The following is a 17045-nucleotide window of genomic DNA, read 5'->3' on the forward strand; positions in this document are numbered from 1 at the left end:
ATGTATGCTGCATTCTTCTCCTGGCATCCTGGCCACCAAATGGTCTTGGCTACAGGCTCCTCTAAGTATGGCCTGATTGTCGTGAGGATGGTTCTTAATCTCTGATAGTTGACATGTCAAAAATGCTCAATTCCACTCAGCAGCACTACTGCCTAGTTGAGGAGGAGGCATTGCTATCATCTATACCCTCAAAAAGTTTGATGTATTCTTGTATGGATCTAAGTTCCACCTCATTACTTACCACAAGCCCATGGTTCTGTTGTTTAGTCCTTCTGCTTTGTACTTTGACAAAGCAGCAGATTGCCTCCAGTGTGGGGCCTTGTTTCTGTCTCACTACAACTATGAAATACATTTTTGGCCTACTGCACAGCATGTCAATGTCAATGCACTGTCCCTGATTCTGACAGGGCCATACCCTACTTTTGATCAGGAAGAGTGCCTTTGTTTTCATTTAGATGTTGAGGCAGAACGTATAGTGGAAGGGTTTCCTATTGCAGGCTTCTGGATTGCAGCTGCTGTTGCTGTCAACCTGACTTTGCACCAAGTTGTTCAACTTGGTTTGCCAGACAGGTCTTTGGGCAGGACTTCTGATTTTTTATGTAGCTATTCTGTCCTTTGTCACCACCTTCCAGTGTGTAATGGTGGTTTTCTCTTAGCAAATGATGGGCTGTCATCCAGGGTTGTGATTCCAATAGCTGTAGAGTATGATGTGCTTCAGTTCCTACAGCTGGGAAAGTGGAGGGCTCTATTATACCAAGTCACTGACCCATCGACACATCTTCTGGCCTGGCATTGACGAAGACATTGTGTGTCTTGTCACGGCCTGCTCTCAGTGTGCAACCCATCAGGTGGTAAAGCTCTCTTCCTGGCCTAGGTGGTTAGTGACTTCAGCATTGGTGCAGTTCTGCCACTCTGAGGACCCAGATGTCTAGATGCTACCAACACCATTCTCACTGGCCCTCATTTATGGCACTTTGCAAGAGGTGGCCACTGCACATGTCAGGGGCCGTGTCACTTCCACCTTTACTCACCAGTTCCAGGCCAGAATCTCCTCCCACATCCACCAGCATCTCCGATGCCCACCACATAGGTCATGGTTGTGTCATCATTTGCCCCAATTCCGTCATCAGACGAGTGCCCTTTTGGTAAGGGGGAGGGGTGCTATAATCCTGTACATATGGATATGATCCATGTTACCAGGTTACCAGTGCACTACACTCATACTCTGCCAATGGCATCTGTGCGAGATGGCCACCAGAGGCTGCCCGTAACTTGGGCACATGGTATGGCACATGGTGCATCTGCTGGAGATCTCCTCCATATAAGGACAGCACAGCAGGTGCTCATCCTCAGATTATGTTCTACTGTTTATTGTACCATTTGTGTGTTTGCTGTTTACTTGTATGTGGATAAACTAACTTTGTTCCTTATGGCAGCACAACAGACAGGTGACAGCCAATCATCACAACTGTAGATAGAATGATATGGCATCTACACAATATTATTGAAACACATATGAAGATATATAAAATGATGAGACAGAGTGTCATTGTATGGTAACTGTTATATTTGACAAAAAATAATGATGAAATTGATTTTAATGTTCTAATCTAACATCTGCATAAATGAACCTTAATTTGAAATTAGAATGAAAACTGTTTTGTCATTCAAAACTAAGTTGGTATTCTATATCATACGTTTATTGATTTAAACTATCCATTTACCTTTTTTCTTAAAGTCATGTAAAATGTTGCAGCACACATCTTAATGCATTATTTTCTTTTAAGAGATGTTGTGCAAGGTTGAACCCATCTTCCATAGTGTCCATCTTCTCTGGTGTTCTGACAACCTAACTGCCACAGATCTGCTTGACTGACCACTTATACTTTTCCAATATGTTTGCAGTTGATTTTGTACACACTGATCTGCTCTTAATATTTCATTGTGTCTTCAATTTAAAATAATGATTAAGTTATGGATATTGTTTGAAAATCAGATTTGGATAATGGAACCAGTGAGAGGTGACACACCAAAGGAACTGAAAGCTGCTTACTTGTGACTGGATGGTACCATCCTGCACAGGTCACAGTAGAAGTAGCTGTTTTTCTGTAAGTGATACATAGACCTTTAATTGTGTTAATGGGAGATCCTTCTATGAAACATTTGCCAGATCACAATTAAAAAGTGCTGCTGCCAATAGTGACGCTATTTTGTGTGGTAAAATTAATACAATTACCAAGTTCAAGAGGAAACTTGTGTCCAGCGATGTTATCACTAACAAAGTCAAAAAATAAAAATGCCTAAATAATTCTAAATTTCACAATCTGTATGAAGATCCAACTGCAGCTTCTAACAACCAAGAGGAACAAAACACCATAAAATCATGTGAAAATTTCGGTTCAGAAACCAGCAGCTGGACACTTGGCTCCTAGATGTTTTGGTTTACCTATGTTACATACGTATGACAGCCAGTAGTGTCCAGTTTCTCTGCTTCTTGTTGATTACTATGGAAGAAACTAGATTACATCACAACAAGAAAACAAAACTTAATCTAATATTTGGCATCAGAAATTCCTCAGCTCTTGTAGCTAAAATTCAAACAATATTGGCTTTAACTACACTGCCTGACAAAAAGTCACTTAATAGCCATGGTCAGATATCAATTTACTTTCATATACATATGCACGATTGTTGAGTAAGTAATGATTAGGGTTGCAGGTAGTCCATTACTGTTGTTTGAGTTAATTGTTGTTACCAAGACTGGTAGGATATATAAGGAGCATGGACAGTGTAAGATGTTGAATGATCACTGTGAAGAACGTGGAGGTGCCACATACTCTTTTTAGACAGTGTTATCAGCACCTGACAGAGTTTGAAAGGAGCCTCATTGTGGGTCTTCAATTGGCTGCCTCATCAGATTGTGCAATATCCAGATCTGATGGCATTTGTATGTGACAGTGACTGTTTGACTGTATAGGAGTGTGAGGGCTCGTATACTTATTGTTAATGTTTCAGTGAACCGCACCTAACTACCACATAGAGGGACTGTCATAGTTTGCACTAACAACACTGTAACCCCTTCTGACTTACATCTGCCTTCTGAGAACAAATAATGAACTCTTGCTACATTCTGTGTCATTCCATACCTTTGGTCAGAAACCAGCAGCAGTTTGACCAGAGAATTACCATCCCATGAGGTGGTCATTAAAACCACAATACAGACTTTTTTTTTTTGAGTCATGGTATGGCCAGGAAGAATAAATTGCTAATTAATGATGTCACATTGCCTTTGTTGATGAACTGAAGTTTGTACTACCCTGGATAACAATCATTGGTGAGTACAATGCCAGTCTGGGAGAGGTCCCATTCTTTCATGGTGTTTAGAGGCACAAGGTGTTACTCCTGGCATTACGGGGTGTAAAGCCATTGGGTGTAACTCCAGGTAACAGGTTATACTGACGCAGAAAACTCTGAAAGACAATGGTACACCACAGGCATTCTGTGTGTTACCTCTCATGCAAGAAGATTATGGTACCATTTTTCAACAGGATAATGGTCATTCACACATGATGTGTATCTATGAACTGTCTGCATGATGTTGAGGTTTGCCGGTGGCCAACAAAATCCCCAGAACTGCCCCTGACGGAACATGTGTGGAATAAGCTTGGATCTCAACTAACATCCGATGCTGGCATGCAGTATATTAAGGACTAGTTACAAAAGTTGTGGGCCAACTTGTCTCAGGAGAGGTCACAAACTCCTTATGACACCTTTTTCAACCAAAGAAGTGCATACATCCATCTCAGAGGGGTGCAACATCATACTGATAAGTGGACTTCTACTATTAAGCTCTTTGTAAATTTGATTCAGTTTTGTAACCACTGCTGTAACATCACGTAACTTCTCAAACTGTGAAGTTTATTTTTTTCCCCTTCTTGCAGGTTCACTTTCTTTGTCAGGTAGGGTAGTTTCGCTTAACATCACTAGCTTGTATACAAATACTCCCACTGATGAGCGCAAAAACAAATCGAGATACCTTTTACACATACCTAAGCTGAATTCCATAGTGCTACACATCAACAATTACCAGTGAAACATATGCAAAACAGAATTATTTTCTGTTTGAGAACACTTCCTACAGACCATCTAATGACATAGCTATGGATTTCTTTTATTAGTCCAGAAAGGTTTTTCAACAGAAAATGCCATATATGCTTTCACCAGTCAAATTTTGAATGATCTGAATAACCGTACACCTCCCATTGGGATTTTTTGTGATCTCTCAAAGGCTTTTGATTGTGTAAATCATGAAATTCTGCTAGACAAGCTCAAGTATTGTGGCATGAGTGGGACAGTGCACAAATGGTTTAATTCGTACCTAACTGGAAGAGTGCAGAAAGTTGAAATAAGTAGTTCTCGTAACATGCAAAGATCAGCACATTCCTCAAACTGGGGAACTATCAAGAATGGGGTTCCACAAGGGTCAGTCTTGGGTCCTTTGTTGTTCTTATTATATATTAATGACTTGCCATTCTATATTCATGAAGAGGCAAAGTTAGTTCTCTTTGCTGATGATACAAGTATAGTAATCACACCTGAGAAACAAGAATTAACTGATGAAATTGTCAATGCTGTCTTTCAGAAAATTACTAAGTGGTTCCTTGTAAACGGACTCTCACTGAATTTTGATAAGACACAGTACATACAGTTCCGTACAGTGAATGGTATGATGCCATTAATAAATATAGACCTTAATCAGAAGCATATAGCTAAGGTAGAATATTCCAAATTTTTAGGTATGTCCATTGATGAGAGATTAAATTGGAAGAAACACATTGATGATCTGCTGAAACGTTTGAGTTCAGCTACTTATGCAATAAGGGTCATTGCAAATTTTGGTGATAAACATCTTAGTAAATTAGCTTACTACACCTATTTTCACTCATTGCTTTCATATGGCATCATATTTTGGGGTAATTCATCACTGAGGAATAAAGTATTCATTGCACAGAAGCGTGTAATCAGAATAATAGCTGGAGTCCACCCAAGATCACCCTGCAGACATTTATTTAAGGATCTAGGGATATTCACAGTAGCTTCTCAGTATATATACTCTCTTATGAAATTTGTTATTAACAACCAAACCCAATTCAAAAGTAATAGCAGTGTGCATAACTACAATACTAGGAGAAAGGACGATCTTCACTATTCAAGATTAAATCTAACTTTGGCACAGAAAGGGGTGAATTATACTGGCACTAAAGTCTTTGGTCACTTACCAAATAGTATCAAAAGTCTGACAGATAACCAACAAGTATTTAAGAAGAAATTAAAAGAATTTCTGAATGACAACTCCTTCTACTCCATAGAGGAATTTTTAGATATAAATTAAGAAAAAAAAAATATTAAAAAAATAAAAAAAAATAAAAAAATAAAAATAAAAAAACACAAAAAAATAAAGTTGTTATATTAACTTAAGTATGTTGTTAAATTAACCTAATTATATCATGTATTGGAAAATTCGACTCGTTCCACATCATTACGAAATATCGTATTCATGATCCATGGAACTAGTATTAATCTAATCTAATCTAATCTAATCTACATGGTGTTTTACAAACAAATTGAACAAGTGCTCTTCCTGTGAAAGCAACAATGAGCTGAAAAATTAAATACTGGATCAGGTATGTTGGCAATGTGAAGTGTTTATGGAATGGTATCACTAGATAAATGCATTCCTACAACATTTAAAGTCACAATACAAGGTGTACAACTTTGCTTACACTGTTTGCCAATAGGTGGCGACAATAGTAAGTAGCAGTCGAAACAAACAGATCACAGACATCAGGCAGTTAGCTTGGACCTCAGTCAACATAACCTCAGTCAAACATTAGTCAATTTTTGTCTGCATCATGAAGATGTACTTGATTGAAAATGTCATTTTATGAGCCTAATTCTCATGATTTGTGGGAGATGTACCTGTTTTGTTTCAATATGAAGAAAACAGTGGTTGAGTCTCATTGAATGCTCTCAAGTATGAATGGTAAGGATGCTATTAGTGAAAGAATGTGTATTGAGTGGTTTCAATGCATCAAGAACAGTGATTTTAATGTCGTTGACTGGCATGGTGGAAGAGAGAATGTTTTTGAAGATGCAGAATTGGAGACATTGCTGAGTAAAGACTCGTGTCAAACTCAAGAAGAATTGGCACAATTAGTGGGAGTGACACATCTAGCAATTTAAAAACTTCTCAAGGCTATGGGCATGATTCAGAAAGAAAGAAGTTGGGTCCCATGTGAGCTGAAACCAAGAGACGTTTAATGGCATTTGTGGGTTTGTGAACAGTTGCTTTAAAGGCAAAAACAGAAGGGATTTCTGCATCATTTTGTGACCAGGGACGAAAAATAGGTTCATTATGATAACCCTAAATGCAAAAAATCATGGGGATATCCTGGCCATGCTTCCACATTGATGGCCAAACCGAATATTCATGGCTCCAAGATAATGCTTTGCATTTGGTGGGACCAGCTTGGTATCGTGTACTATGAGGTGTTAAAACCACATGAAACAATCACAGATGCTTGCTATCGAATGCAATTAGGTGCATTTGAGTGGAGCATTACAGTGAGATGCACAATATAGTGATTTTGCAGCAAACCAATGCTCAACCCAACATTGCAAGAGAGGTCAAAACATTCGTGGAAACATTAAAATGGGAAGTCCTAGCCCACCTGCTGTACTCTCCAGACATTGCTCCCTCTGACTATCACCTGTTTAGATCAATGGCACGTGGCCTGGCTGACCAACACTTACGATCTCATGAAGAAGCCACAAACTGGATCGATTCATGGATTGCTTCAAAAGTTGAACAATGTTTTTGATGCAGGATTCATACACTGCCTGAAAGATGGTAGAAAGTAGTGGCCAGCAATGGAAAATACTTTGAATGAAACACGTGTAACCATTTGTTTCATTAAAGCCTCAAATGTTGGGGAAAAATGGCGGAAGCAAAGTTGTACACCTTGTACAATAAAATCCAGTTCACTATGGAGATGGGAGGTTCTTCTGTAAATTATTTCAATACAGATCTACTGCTCCATACAATGAAACATCACTCATGAAGTTAGTTTAATGTAAGTGTATCTGTCATGTTTTTAGAGTAGAAGGTATCCTATGCACCTGTGCTGAGATACCTCACAATATTATCCCATATGACATCAAGGAATTAAATACAATTCAAAGTAAAGTAGTTAAAGCATACCACAGGTGCTGACTGTAGATATTGGTATTATTATTGTAAAGCATGTTATCTACATTCACCATTTGCAGATGAAATGTACATGCCTTCCACAAGAGTTGCCACACTTGTCTTCAGTCCTAGAAGTCTGATGTACCACACTACATGATTAGGACATTATTGATGGCTGTAATAACACCAATCCAAAAGGAATTATTCAATAGAAATTACTTATAGTACATTTTTATTGTAACAGAGTTACACTCTTATATGTGACACATCAACAGATTTCCGTCTGATATGTTATTTGTGGGGCTACATTATGCGGTTCCAGATGACAGTCTATTCCTTATGTTATCTGCAAGTTACTTTGGAGTCATCTGCTACACTTGATGACAAGTCATTGTTGAGTAACAGGAAAAGAGGGTGTCCCAAGGCAAAACACTGTATAATACCCCAAGTAAGTGACCTAATCAGACCAAATTTAATTTTTAGTTACATAATAGTCTAAAACAACATTATTTTTCCCACAACATAATGAGATTAAAGGAACTGCATTGATTTCCCTAAATCCTTATTGTTGTCGATTTGACAATACAAAAGTGATTCCATAAGCCAAAGCCTATGAATACTCCACGTTTCATTAATGTTGTTCTTTGCAGGGAGGAGGAAAAAAAAATAGACTACTGATAACACTACATGTACCTGTAGTCTCATGTCACGACACCACTGTTCAAGATGTGATAGATTATATCTTATCTGCATTCCTTTACTCCAATGACACAAATCCTTTCGGAGCAGTAGGTTATTCATTGAAATGGCACAGATGAAGTAGAATACCTGCAAAATTAAAACACACAACTTCACTTAAAATGGTAACATTGTCATGGGTATTTTCTTTTATTTCTGGTTTGCAATCTACTAGAGACTTCAGTATTTACAAAATACAGCAGTTTCCTCATAGTCTAGGATCATGTAACTTACTGTTAGAAAATTGGTCATCTCACCTGCCGAAATATCTGGACAGTAAGTTCTGGGTCAACACCATGGTTCCCCATAATTTTATAGATATAATTTAGTTCCTGCAAGAGTGCATCCAATGACTTCTGTACACCCAAAAATGGCTCAGAATCCCATGATGACAACACAGCTCTTCCTCTCTTTCCACTAGCTATCTGACTTGTCAAGCCACTTATTTCTTCATGTTCAAGAATAGCTGGCACCACCAGTGGCTGTATCTTTTCTTGTATGTGCCCAGCAAGACTCTGAATAATGGCATGTGAATGATAGGCATTATTTTGGGGACCGTTATTATATACCTTGTAGATGAATTCATAAAAATTCTACGTTCATAGATGAAATGAGACCAAAACAATCTGTTAAGGGAAACTCAAAATAGGACTAAAACATGTTCTTATTTCAATCTTTTAATGCAGATATTCAATCCTCTATATAGCCAACAGAAAAAAATCCCTACTTTATGTCCTCCATGCAATGATTTAAGAATTAATTAATTAATTAATTAACAAAGGAAGTGTATAATTGAGTCTGTAATGTTTCTCAGCACTTACATAAGAAAACCAAAGAGAATACAAAGACTATAAACCATGTCTTCAAAACTGAAGAAATTTACAAAATCCACAAAACTTTAAACAGACCTGATCAACTTTGTTTCTTCACCTCTGTGCACCTCTGTTGCATCTCTTACTATGGTGTGCATATCATCTCGGGGTATTACATGCTACACCATTTGGACAGTAATCCCAGAATCAGTCTGCACTTTCTTATCATGTAGCTGTGTAGTAGTTACACACTATAAGGGTACAATATTCAGTAGGTGTGATCTAATTTGAGCTAGAACTTGGGTATTATTTTGAATATTTCATAAATACAATAAGTAAATCAAGTGCCTATCACCTTAATGAAAATTTTCGAGTTTTGCCAAATGAACCTAGCTCCAACTACTCAAAAATTTGACACTGAACTGTGCAGTCTGTGCATGGTTCTTAGTAGAGTCACATTTCCATGATAACACTGTATAAAATTAGCTTGTTTCTTCATACTTTGAGTTCAGTATCTACGTCTTATTCAGTATTTAATCTGCATCAATAAGTTGTGTTCCAATTCAAAAGCTATCCTATGCAATGACACACTAAGAAGCTGAGGTTAAGGAGGAGATTAAATATCAGTGCAGACTAATTCTCATGAGTCTTGCAAGGAGCACATGAAGGTTACACTTGAAATGTAATGAAATCACTTTCCAGGCATAGCCTCATGAGGTAATCAGTTAGGTGGTATTTGTTATATAATACTCTCAGATGAAGAATTATTGCACTATTAACCACAATGGGAGAACATTAGGTGGTATTTAAGAAAGATTCTCAGAAAGTTAAGATAGATCTGGATGTTGCACATGAAAAATTTAGACAGACACAAAATAGTTAACAGAAATCTGTTCTATGGCTTGGGCATGCATAAAATACAGAGCATAAATAATAATAAGTCACATATAGAGTGAGTAGGGAGAAATTTCAACACATAAATTGCCATGTTGACATTCCAAGTTACAAATATTGCTCAATGTTATGACCTCCTGCATCCATGATAGCCTGGATACCATCTCAATTGTTTGCAGCACTTTTTGAACAAAGGACAATGGAATGTTCAGCAGTTGTGGCACAGCTTGAAGATCGTTACTGTGTCCAGCTTTCTCAGCCATGGCAACAGTACATTCTTCAACAACATGTGACACAACTGGCCACCGGCCTTTTTCAGGAGTAATTCCCAAATTGTCAGTTACTTCTGACTTCTGAATCAAATTCTTCAACACTGGTGTAGAAAGAGGACCTCTTCATATTCCTATAATGCATGAGACTTGTGAAGAGCAGCAACACTAGTGCTGCTGTTTTGATAAAAAAAAGTTCTATGAGTAAAGCTCTTCTCACATGCCCAGACCCTTATTGACTGTCTGCAGCTGTAATACACATTGATACTTACGTTTCAGCACTTTGTCTCTGTACTAGTATTCCTACTAATGGCAAGTCATGATACTACCACTATTGACAATGCAAATTCTGCAGCACACAGTCTGAACACTGTAAAGTTGGGTACCCGTATGGTAAATGGTAATCCACCTACACTTGCTCAAATAGCGAAGTTCAATAACAATCCTCCTCCTCCTCCTCCTCCTCCTCCTCCCTCTCCCTCTCTCCCTCTCTCTCTCTCTCTCTCTCTCTCTCTCTCTCTCTCTCTCTCTCTCTCCTCCCTGGATTGAATTCAGGTGTTCTAGAAAGTCATTCAAATTCTCACTGCCATGAAGCCAAATAACAGAACTATCATCTACGTATCTGAAAAAACATGCTAGTTTCAGCTGCAGACTCCAAGGTGTGTTCCTCGAAATCTTCCATATACAAATTGGTAATGATGGGTGACAATGGGCTTCCCATTACAACTCCATCTGTCTGCTCACAGTACTGGTCATTGAATAAAAAGTAAGTGGGTGCCAACACAGTGCTTACTTTCTGCAGTTTTGCATTGAAAATGGCAAGGTATGTTCCTGTTGAAGTATCTGCAGTTGTCAACAATGCCACCCAGCTGCATTCTCTTAAGTTATTTGAACACTGTATATGCCATAAGAAACTAAATCTCACATTGTTAATTTCCTCCCAATAGAACTAATCACTGCTTGTGGAGGTTGGATAAATTCTGCAGCAGTACAGTAAGATTGCAATGTGCAGTGTCGTTTTTACTGCAGTGTTGTGATCAAAATATTGTTCCAACATTTGCCAAAGTAGTGCATCATATTAATTCTCCTGCCACTAGTCTTATCAAGCAATGCACTAGCCTAGATATTGTTTATGAGAGGATCCATTACACTCACTGACGGCTGGATTTTGTTTCCAAGGAATTTTTTCAGCTTCATTTAACGCCTGCTTCAAAATTTCAACTTTTTCTTGGGATTGGTGGATGATGCTTCATGGCACTGGGAATTTCATTCTGTAACTGCCAGGCATTTGGCAAAGTTTGAATGTTTCTGTGGCTTGGAATCTATACTGTATCTCAACATTCTGTGATATGTCTCATGGAGAAAGCTTTTTGATGAAGCAGCTTTATCGGTGCTCCAAAGCATTTGCCAGTGGTTGATTCTATCAGTTCCCTTGTATACACTGTTTTTAAACTACCTCCTGATGTTGCAGAATATACTAGGAGGAAGGCATATTGTGTGTTGACTGGGGGACGTACACCCAAGAGTAATATCACAGCAGCTGAGAGGACTGCTTTACGTTCACTTAGAGTTGACCCGTCAAAGGATGCAGTTTTTACTGTCTGATTCCACATATCGCAGGATCGGTTCTGACCCAACAAAAAGTGTTGAGAGAAAGACTAACAACCTCCTGGAAAAAGTTCCCTATGGTAGGAGAATATCAAGAGCCTCAATTCTTATTGTGCTATTCTCTCTAGGGTACTTGGCCTCCCTAAGGTCCACAGGGAAGAGGCTCCTCTTCATAAGATTGTGATTAAGACTGTTGCTCTGACATTGTGTAGAAAAAAACTTTGTTACTCTGTTGAGTCATATAGTAGGTCAATGTAAGCACCATGTTAAGACCTTAGCAGATTTTGTAGATCAGTTAGAGTGACTGCATTTGAATGACATATTCTTGTAAGTTTTGATGTGGTCTCTCTCTCTCTTCACTCATGTACTTCTGTCCGATTCATTACAGTTGATTGAGGTTAGGATTGGTGCTGAATTAATGAACCCATTTCACTTCCTTTTTATTCAATGAGCAGTACTATGAGCAGACAGATGGAGTTGTCACTTATCATTGCCAGCTTGTTTATGGAAGATTTTGAAGAACTTACCTTGGAGTCTACGGCTTTGAAAACTGCATGTTTTTTTTCAGATATGTAGAAGATTCTTTTGTTGTTTGGCCTAATGGCAGTGAGAATTTGAATGACTTTCTAGAACACCTGAATTCAACCCACCTCAATATTCACTTCACAACAGTGGCGGAAAAGGATGGCTGTCTTCCATTCTTTGATGTGGTGGTTAGGAGGAAGGTGGATTGTGCGTTGGGACATGCCAATTATAGGAAGCCTACTTACACTAACTTGTATCTGCAGGCTAATAGTTTTCACCATACAGCTTAACATGAAGGGGTACTTCAAACCTTGGTTCACAGGGCCCATGTCATCCTGGGCCCTGAGAGTTTGTCAGCAGAGTTAGTCCATCTTGAAGTCACCTTTTGTCGGAATGGTTGTAGTGAAAGAGAGATAAGACATATGTTGCACTCTTGACCAACTATGCACTGTGTGAGCCATGATAATACTGAGGTGGTACCAAATTCTACGGCTTTTTGGCCTTACACAGGAAGCATTTCAAACAGGATTGGTCATATTCTGTGGAAATACAATGTGATGTGTGTGTTTTAATAACCATTTAAAATTGGGGTCCTTTTAGGTAACATAAAGGATGATCTTGGTTCACGTAAGGTGGTTGTCTACTGTGTTCCTTGCAGCTGTTTCATGTCATATATTGGTCAGACTGTCAGGATGTGAAAGGCCAATGTTCTGAGCATAAATGGCATGCACGCTTACAACAGCCAAGTAAATCTGCCACTGCAGGACATTGTCTTGACACCAATCATTCTTTGAAATATAACAGAGATTCCTATATGCACTTCAAGCTATTGGGATAGTGTTCGTGTATTGAAATAGAGAGAGAGAGAGAGAGAGAGAGAGAGAGAGAGAGAGAGAGAGAGAGAGTGTGTGTGTGTGTGTGTGTGTGTGTGTGCGCACTTGTGTCTGCGCATACGCACGTTAGAGGACCCGAACTTAGAAAGTGATTTGGGCTGGCTATCCTTATGGAAACTGTAAAAAAAAAACAACCAAGGATTGATGATTATTGGTCAATGAATCCGTTGCTACACACACCGATATTTGACAAAGCGCTGTCCTGCAGGCGATTCACACAAATATTATCATTTTTACATTTTTATGACAGCAAAATAAACTGGATAATGCTTACCAGCTTTTCAAAGTGCAACTCGTAATTGATTATTTTTCCAAAAAGTTTGAATGAACAAGCATTTGAAACAAACAAATTTTGTATTTATTTACATATGTATATCTTCGAAATTTCATGTAAGTAGGGGAACAGGATTGAGAACTTACAAGAACTAGTGATGATATCTCCTAATAATGTCAAGAATGGCCAGTGACAAGCCAAGTAATCTGAATTATCACTGTCGGGATCAATTTGTACAATATGTGCAGCCAGTGAAGTGTTAATATAGTATCCCGTAGCAGCATGGCTCTTCCCATATCATTTTCTCTTCTCTTTCCTTTGATTCACAGTCAATCCAGCAGACACATATTGCCCAACAAGTAATGATAATAGCTCTTTACGTGCAACATAATACATTCAGCATCTCAAAATTATAACAAATTATTGTTGTGTTAGTGGTGATTTCTTAGTGCTTAACTGATGAATCACAGTATGATAATACATACATATATGAATTCCTTCTTCATGAATTAACTGTAAGCCAAAATCAGTAATGGCAGTATCAAGAGATTGTTAGTAGTGTTTTACTAATATGCCATTTTCAGAGTGTGGTACCTTCTTTCGTCAGTTGCAGCTATATATCCTTTCAAGTCACATGGCAATGGCCCCATTATATGCCTCCTTTAAAATTATTCCTGCATATGTCTCTGCAGCTTTACTGTATGGTTAAATGATGATGGCATCCTCTTGGGCAAAATATTCCGGAGGTAAAATAGTCCCCCATTCGGATCTCCGGGCGGGGACTACTCAGGAGGATGTCGTTATCAGGAGAAAGAAAACTGGCGTTCTACGGATCGGAGCATGGAATGTCAGATCCCTTAATCGGGCAGGTAGGTTAGAGAATTTAAAAAGGGAAATGGATAGGTTAAAGTTAGATATAGTGGGAATTGGTGAAGTTTGGTGGCAGGAGGAACAAGACTTTTGGTCAGGTGAATACAGCGTTATAAATACAAAATCAAATAGGGGTTATGCAGGAGTAGGTTTAATAATGAATAAGAAAATAGGAGTGTGGGTAAGCTACTTCAAACAGCATAGTGAACGCATTATTGTAGCCAAGATAGACACGAAGTCCACGCCTACTACAGTAGTACAAGTTTATATGCCAACTAGCTCTGCAGATGATGAAGAAATTGATGAAATGTATGATGAATAAAAGAAATTATTCAGGTAGTGAAGGGAGATGAAAATTTTATGGTCATGGGTGACTGGAATTCGAGAGTAGGAAAAGGGAGAGAACGAAACATAGTAGGTGAATATGGACCGGGGCTAAGAAATGAAAGGGGAAGCTGCTTGGTAGAATTTTGCACAGAGCATAACTTAATCATAGCTAACACTTGGTTCAAGAATCACAAAAGAAGGTTGTATACACGGAAGAATCCTGGAGATACTAGAAGAGATCAGATAGATTATATAATGGTAAGACAGAGATTTAGTAACCAGGTTTTAAATTGTAAGACATTTCCAGTGGCAGATGTGGACTCTGACCACAATCTATTGTTTATGAACTGTAGATTAAAACTGAAGAAACTGCAAAAAGGTGGGAATTTAAGGAGATGGGACCTGGATAAACTGACTAAACCAGAGGTTGTACAGAGTTTCAGGGAGAGCATAAGGGAACAATTGACAGGAATGGGGGAAAGAAATACAGTAGAAGACGAATGGGTAGCTTTGAGGGATGAAGTAGTGAAGGCAGCAGAGGATTAAGTAGGTAAAAAGACGAGGGCTAGTATAAATCCTTGAATTTAATTGGTGAAAGGAGAAAATATAAAAATGCAGCAAATGAAGCAGGCAAAAATGAGATCGACAGGAAGCGCAAAATGGCTAAGCAAGGATGGCTAGAGGACAAATGTAAGTATGTAGAGGCTTATCTCACTAGGTGTAAAACAGATACAGCCTACAGGAAAATTAAAGAGACCTTTGGAGAAAAGAGAACCACTTGTATGAATATCAAGAGCTCAGATGGAAACCCAGTTCTAAGCAAAGAAGAGAAAGCAGAGAGGTGGAAGGAGTATATAGAGGGTCTATACAAGGGCGATGTACTTGAGGACAGTATTATGGAAATGGAAGACAATGTAGATGAAGATGAAATGGGAGATACAATACTCCATGAAGAGTTTGACAGAGAACTGAAAGACCTGAGTCAAAACAAGGCCCCGGAAGTAGACAACATTCCATTAGAACTACTGATGGCCTTGGGAGAACCAGTCCTGACAAGCCAGTCCTGACAAAGTTCTACCATTTGGTGAGCAAGATGTATGGGACAGGCAAAATACCCTCAGACTTCAAGAAGAATATAATAATTCCAACCCCAAAGAAAGCAGATGTTGACAGATGTGAAAATTACCGAACTGTCAGTTTAATACGTCACAGCTGCAAAATACTAACACGAATTCTTTACAGACAAATGGAAAAACTGGTAGAAACCAACCTCGGGGAAGATCACTTTGGATTCTGTAGAAATATTGGAACACGTGAGGCAATACTGACCTTATGACTTATCTTAGAAGGAAGATTAAGGAAAGGTAAACCTATGTTTCTAGCATTTGTAGACTTAGAGAAAGCTTTTGACAATGTTGACCGGAATACTCTCTTTCAAATTCTGAAGGTGTCAGGGGTAAAATACAGGGAGCGATAGGCTATTTACAATTTGTACAGAAACCAGATGGCAGTTATAAGAGTTGAGGGGCATGAAAGGGAAGCAGTGGTTGGAAAGGAAGTGAGACAGGGCTGTAGCCTCTCCCTGATGTTATTGGGTTGGGTTGTTTGGGGGAAGAGACCAAACAGCGAGGTCATCGGTCTCATCAGATTAGGAAAGGATGGGGAAGGAAATCGGCCATGCCATTTCAAAGGAACCATCCCAGCATTTGCCTGGAATAATTTTAGGGAAATCACGGAAAGCCTAAATCAGGATGGCCGGACGTGGGATTGAACCATCGTCCTCCCAAATGTGAGTTCAGTGTCCCAATGTTATTCAATCTGTATATTGAGCAAGCAGTAAAGGAAACAAAAGAAAAATTCAGAGTAGGTATTAAAATCCATGGAGAAGAAATAAAAACTTTGCGGTTCACCGATGACATTATAATTCTGTCAGAGACAGCAAAGGACTTGGAAGAGCAGTTGAACGAAATGGACAGTGTCTTGAAACAAGGATATAAGATGAACATCGACAAAAGCAAAACGAGGATAATGGAATGTAGTCAAATTAAATCAGGTGATGGTGAAGGAATTAGATTAGGAAATGAGACACTTAAAGTAGTAAAGGAGTTTTGCTATTTGGGGAGCAAAATAACTAATGATGGATGAAGTAGAGAGGATATAAAAGGTAGACTGGCAATGGCAAGGAAAGAGTTTCTGAAGAAGAGAAATTTGTTAACATCGAGTATAGATTTAAGTGTCAGGAAGTCGTTTCTGAAAGTATTTGTATGGAGTGTAGCCATGTATGGAAGTGAAACATGGACAATAAATAGTTTGGACAAGAAGAGAATAGAAGCTTTCGAAATGTGGTGCTACAGAAGAATGCTGAAGATTCTTTGGGTAGCTCACATAACTAATGAGGAGGTATTGAATAGAATTGGGGAGAAGAGGAGTTTGTGGCACAACTTGACAAGAAGAAGGGACCAATTGGTAGGACATGTTCTGAGGCATCAAATGATCACAAATTTAGCACTGGCGGGCACTGTGGAGGGTAAAAATCATAGAGGAAGACCAAGAGATGAATACACTAAGCAGATTCAGAAGGATGTA

General features: G+C 38.7%; 1 protein-coding gene across 1 annotated transcript in view; it reads right to left on the reverse strand.

The window, feature by feature from the left end:
* LOC126471263 (unconventional myosin-Va-like) overlaps positions 1-17045 on the reverse strand; it is a 131293-nt gene that overhangs the window by 31361 nt on the left and 82887 nt on the right. The window contains exons 10-11 of the mRNA XM_050099381.1: positions 8245-8502; positions 7943-8077 (exon numbers count right to left, since the gene is read on the reverse strand). Of these exons, the coding sequence (XP_049955338.1) occupies positions 7943-8077; positions 8245-8502 (393 nt within the window). The remainder of the gene's footprint in view (positions 1-7942; positions 8078-8244; positions 8503-17045) is intronic.

Source organism: Schistocerca serialis, chromosome 3 (genome assembly GCF_023864345.2).
Source record: "Schistocerca serialis cubense isolate TAMUIC-IGC-003099 chromosome 3, iqSchSeri2.2, whole genome shotgun sequence".
In the NCBI taxonomy this organism is placed as follows: Eukaryota; Metazoa; Arthropoda; class Insecta; order Orthoptera; family Acrididae; genus Schistocerca; species Schistocerca serialis.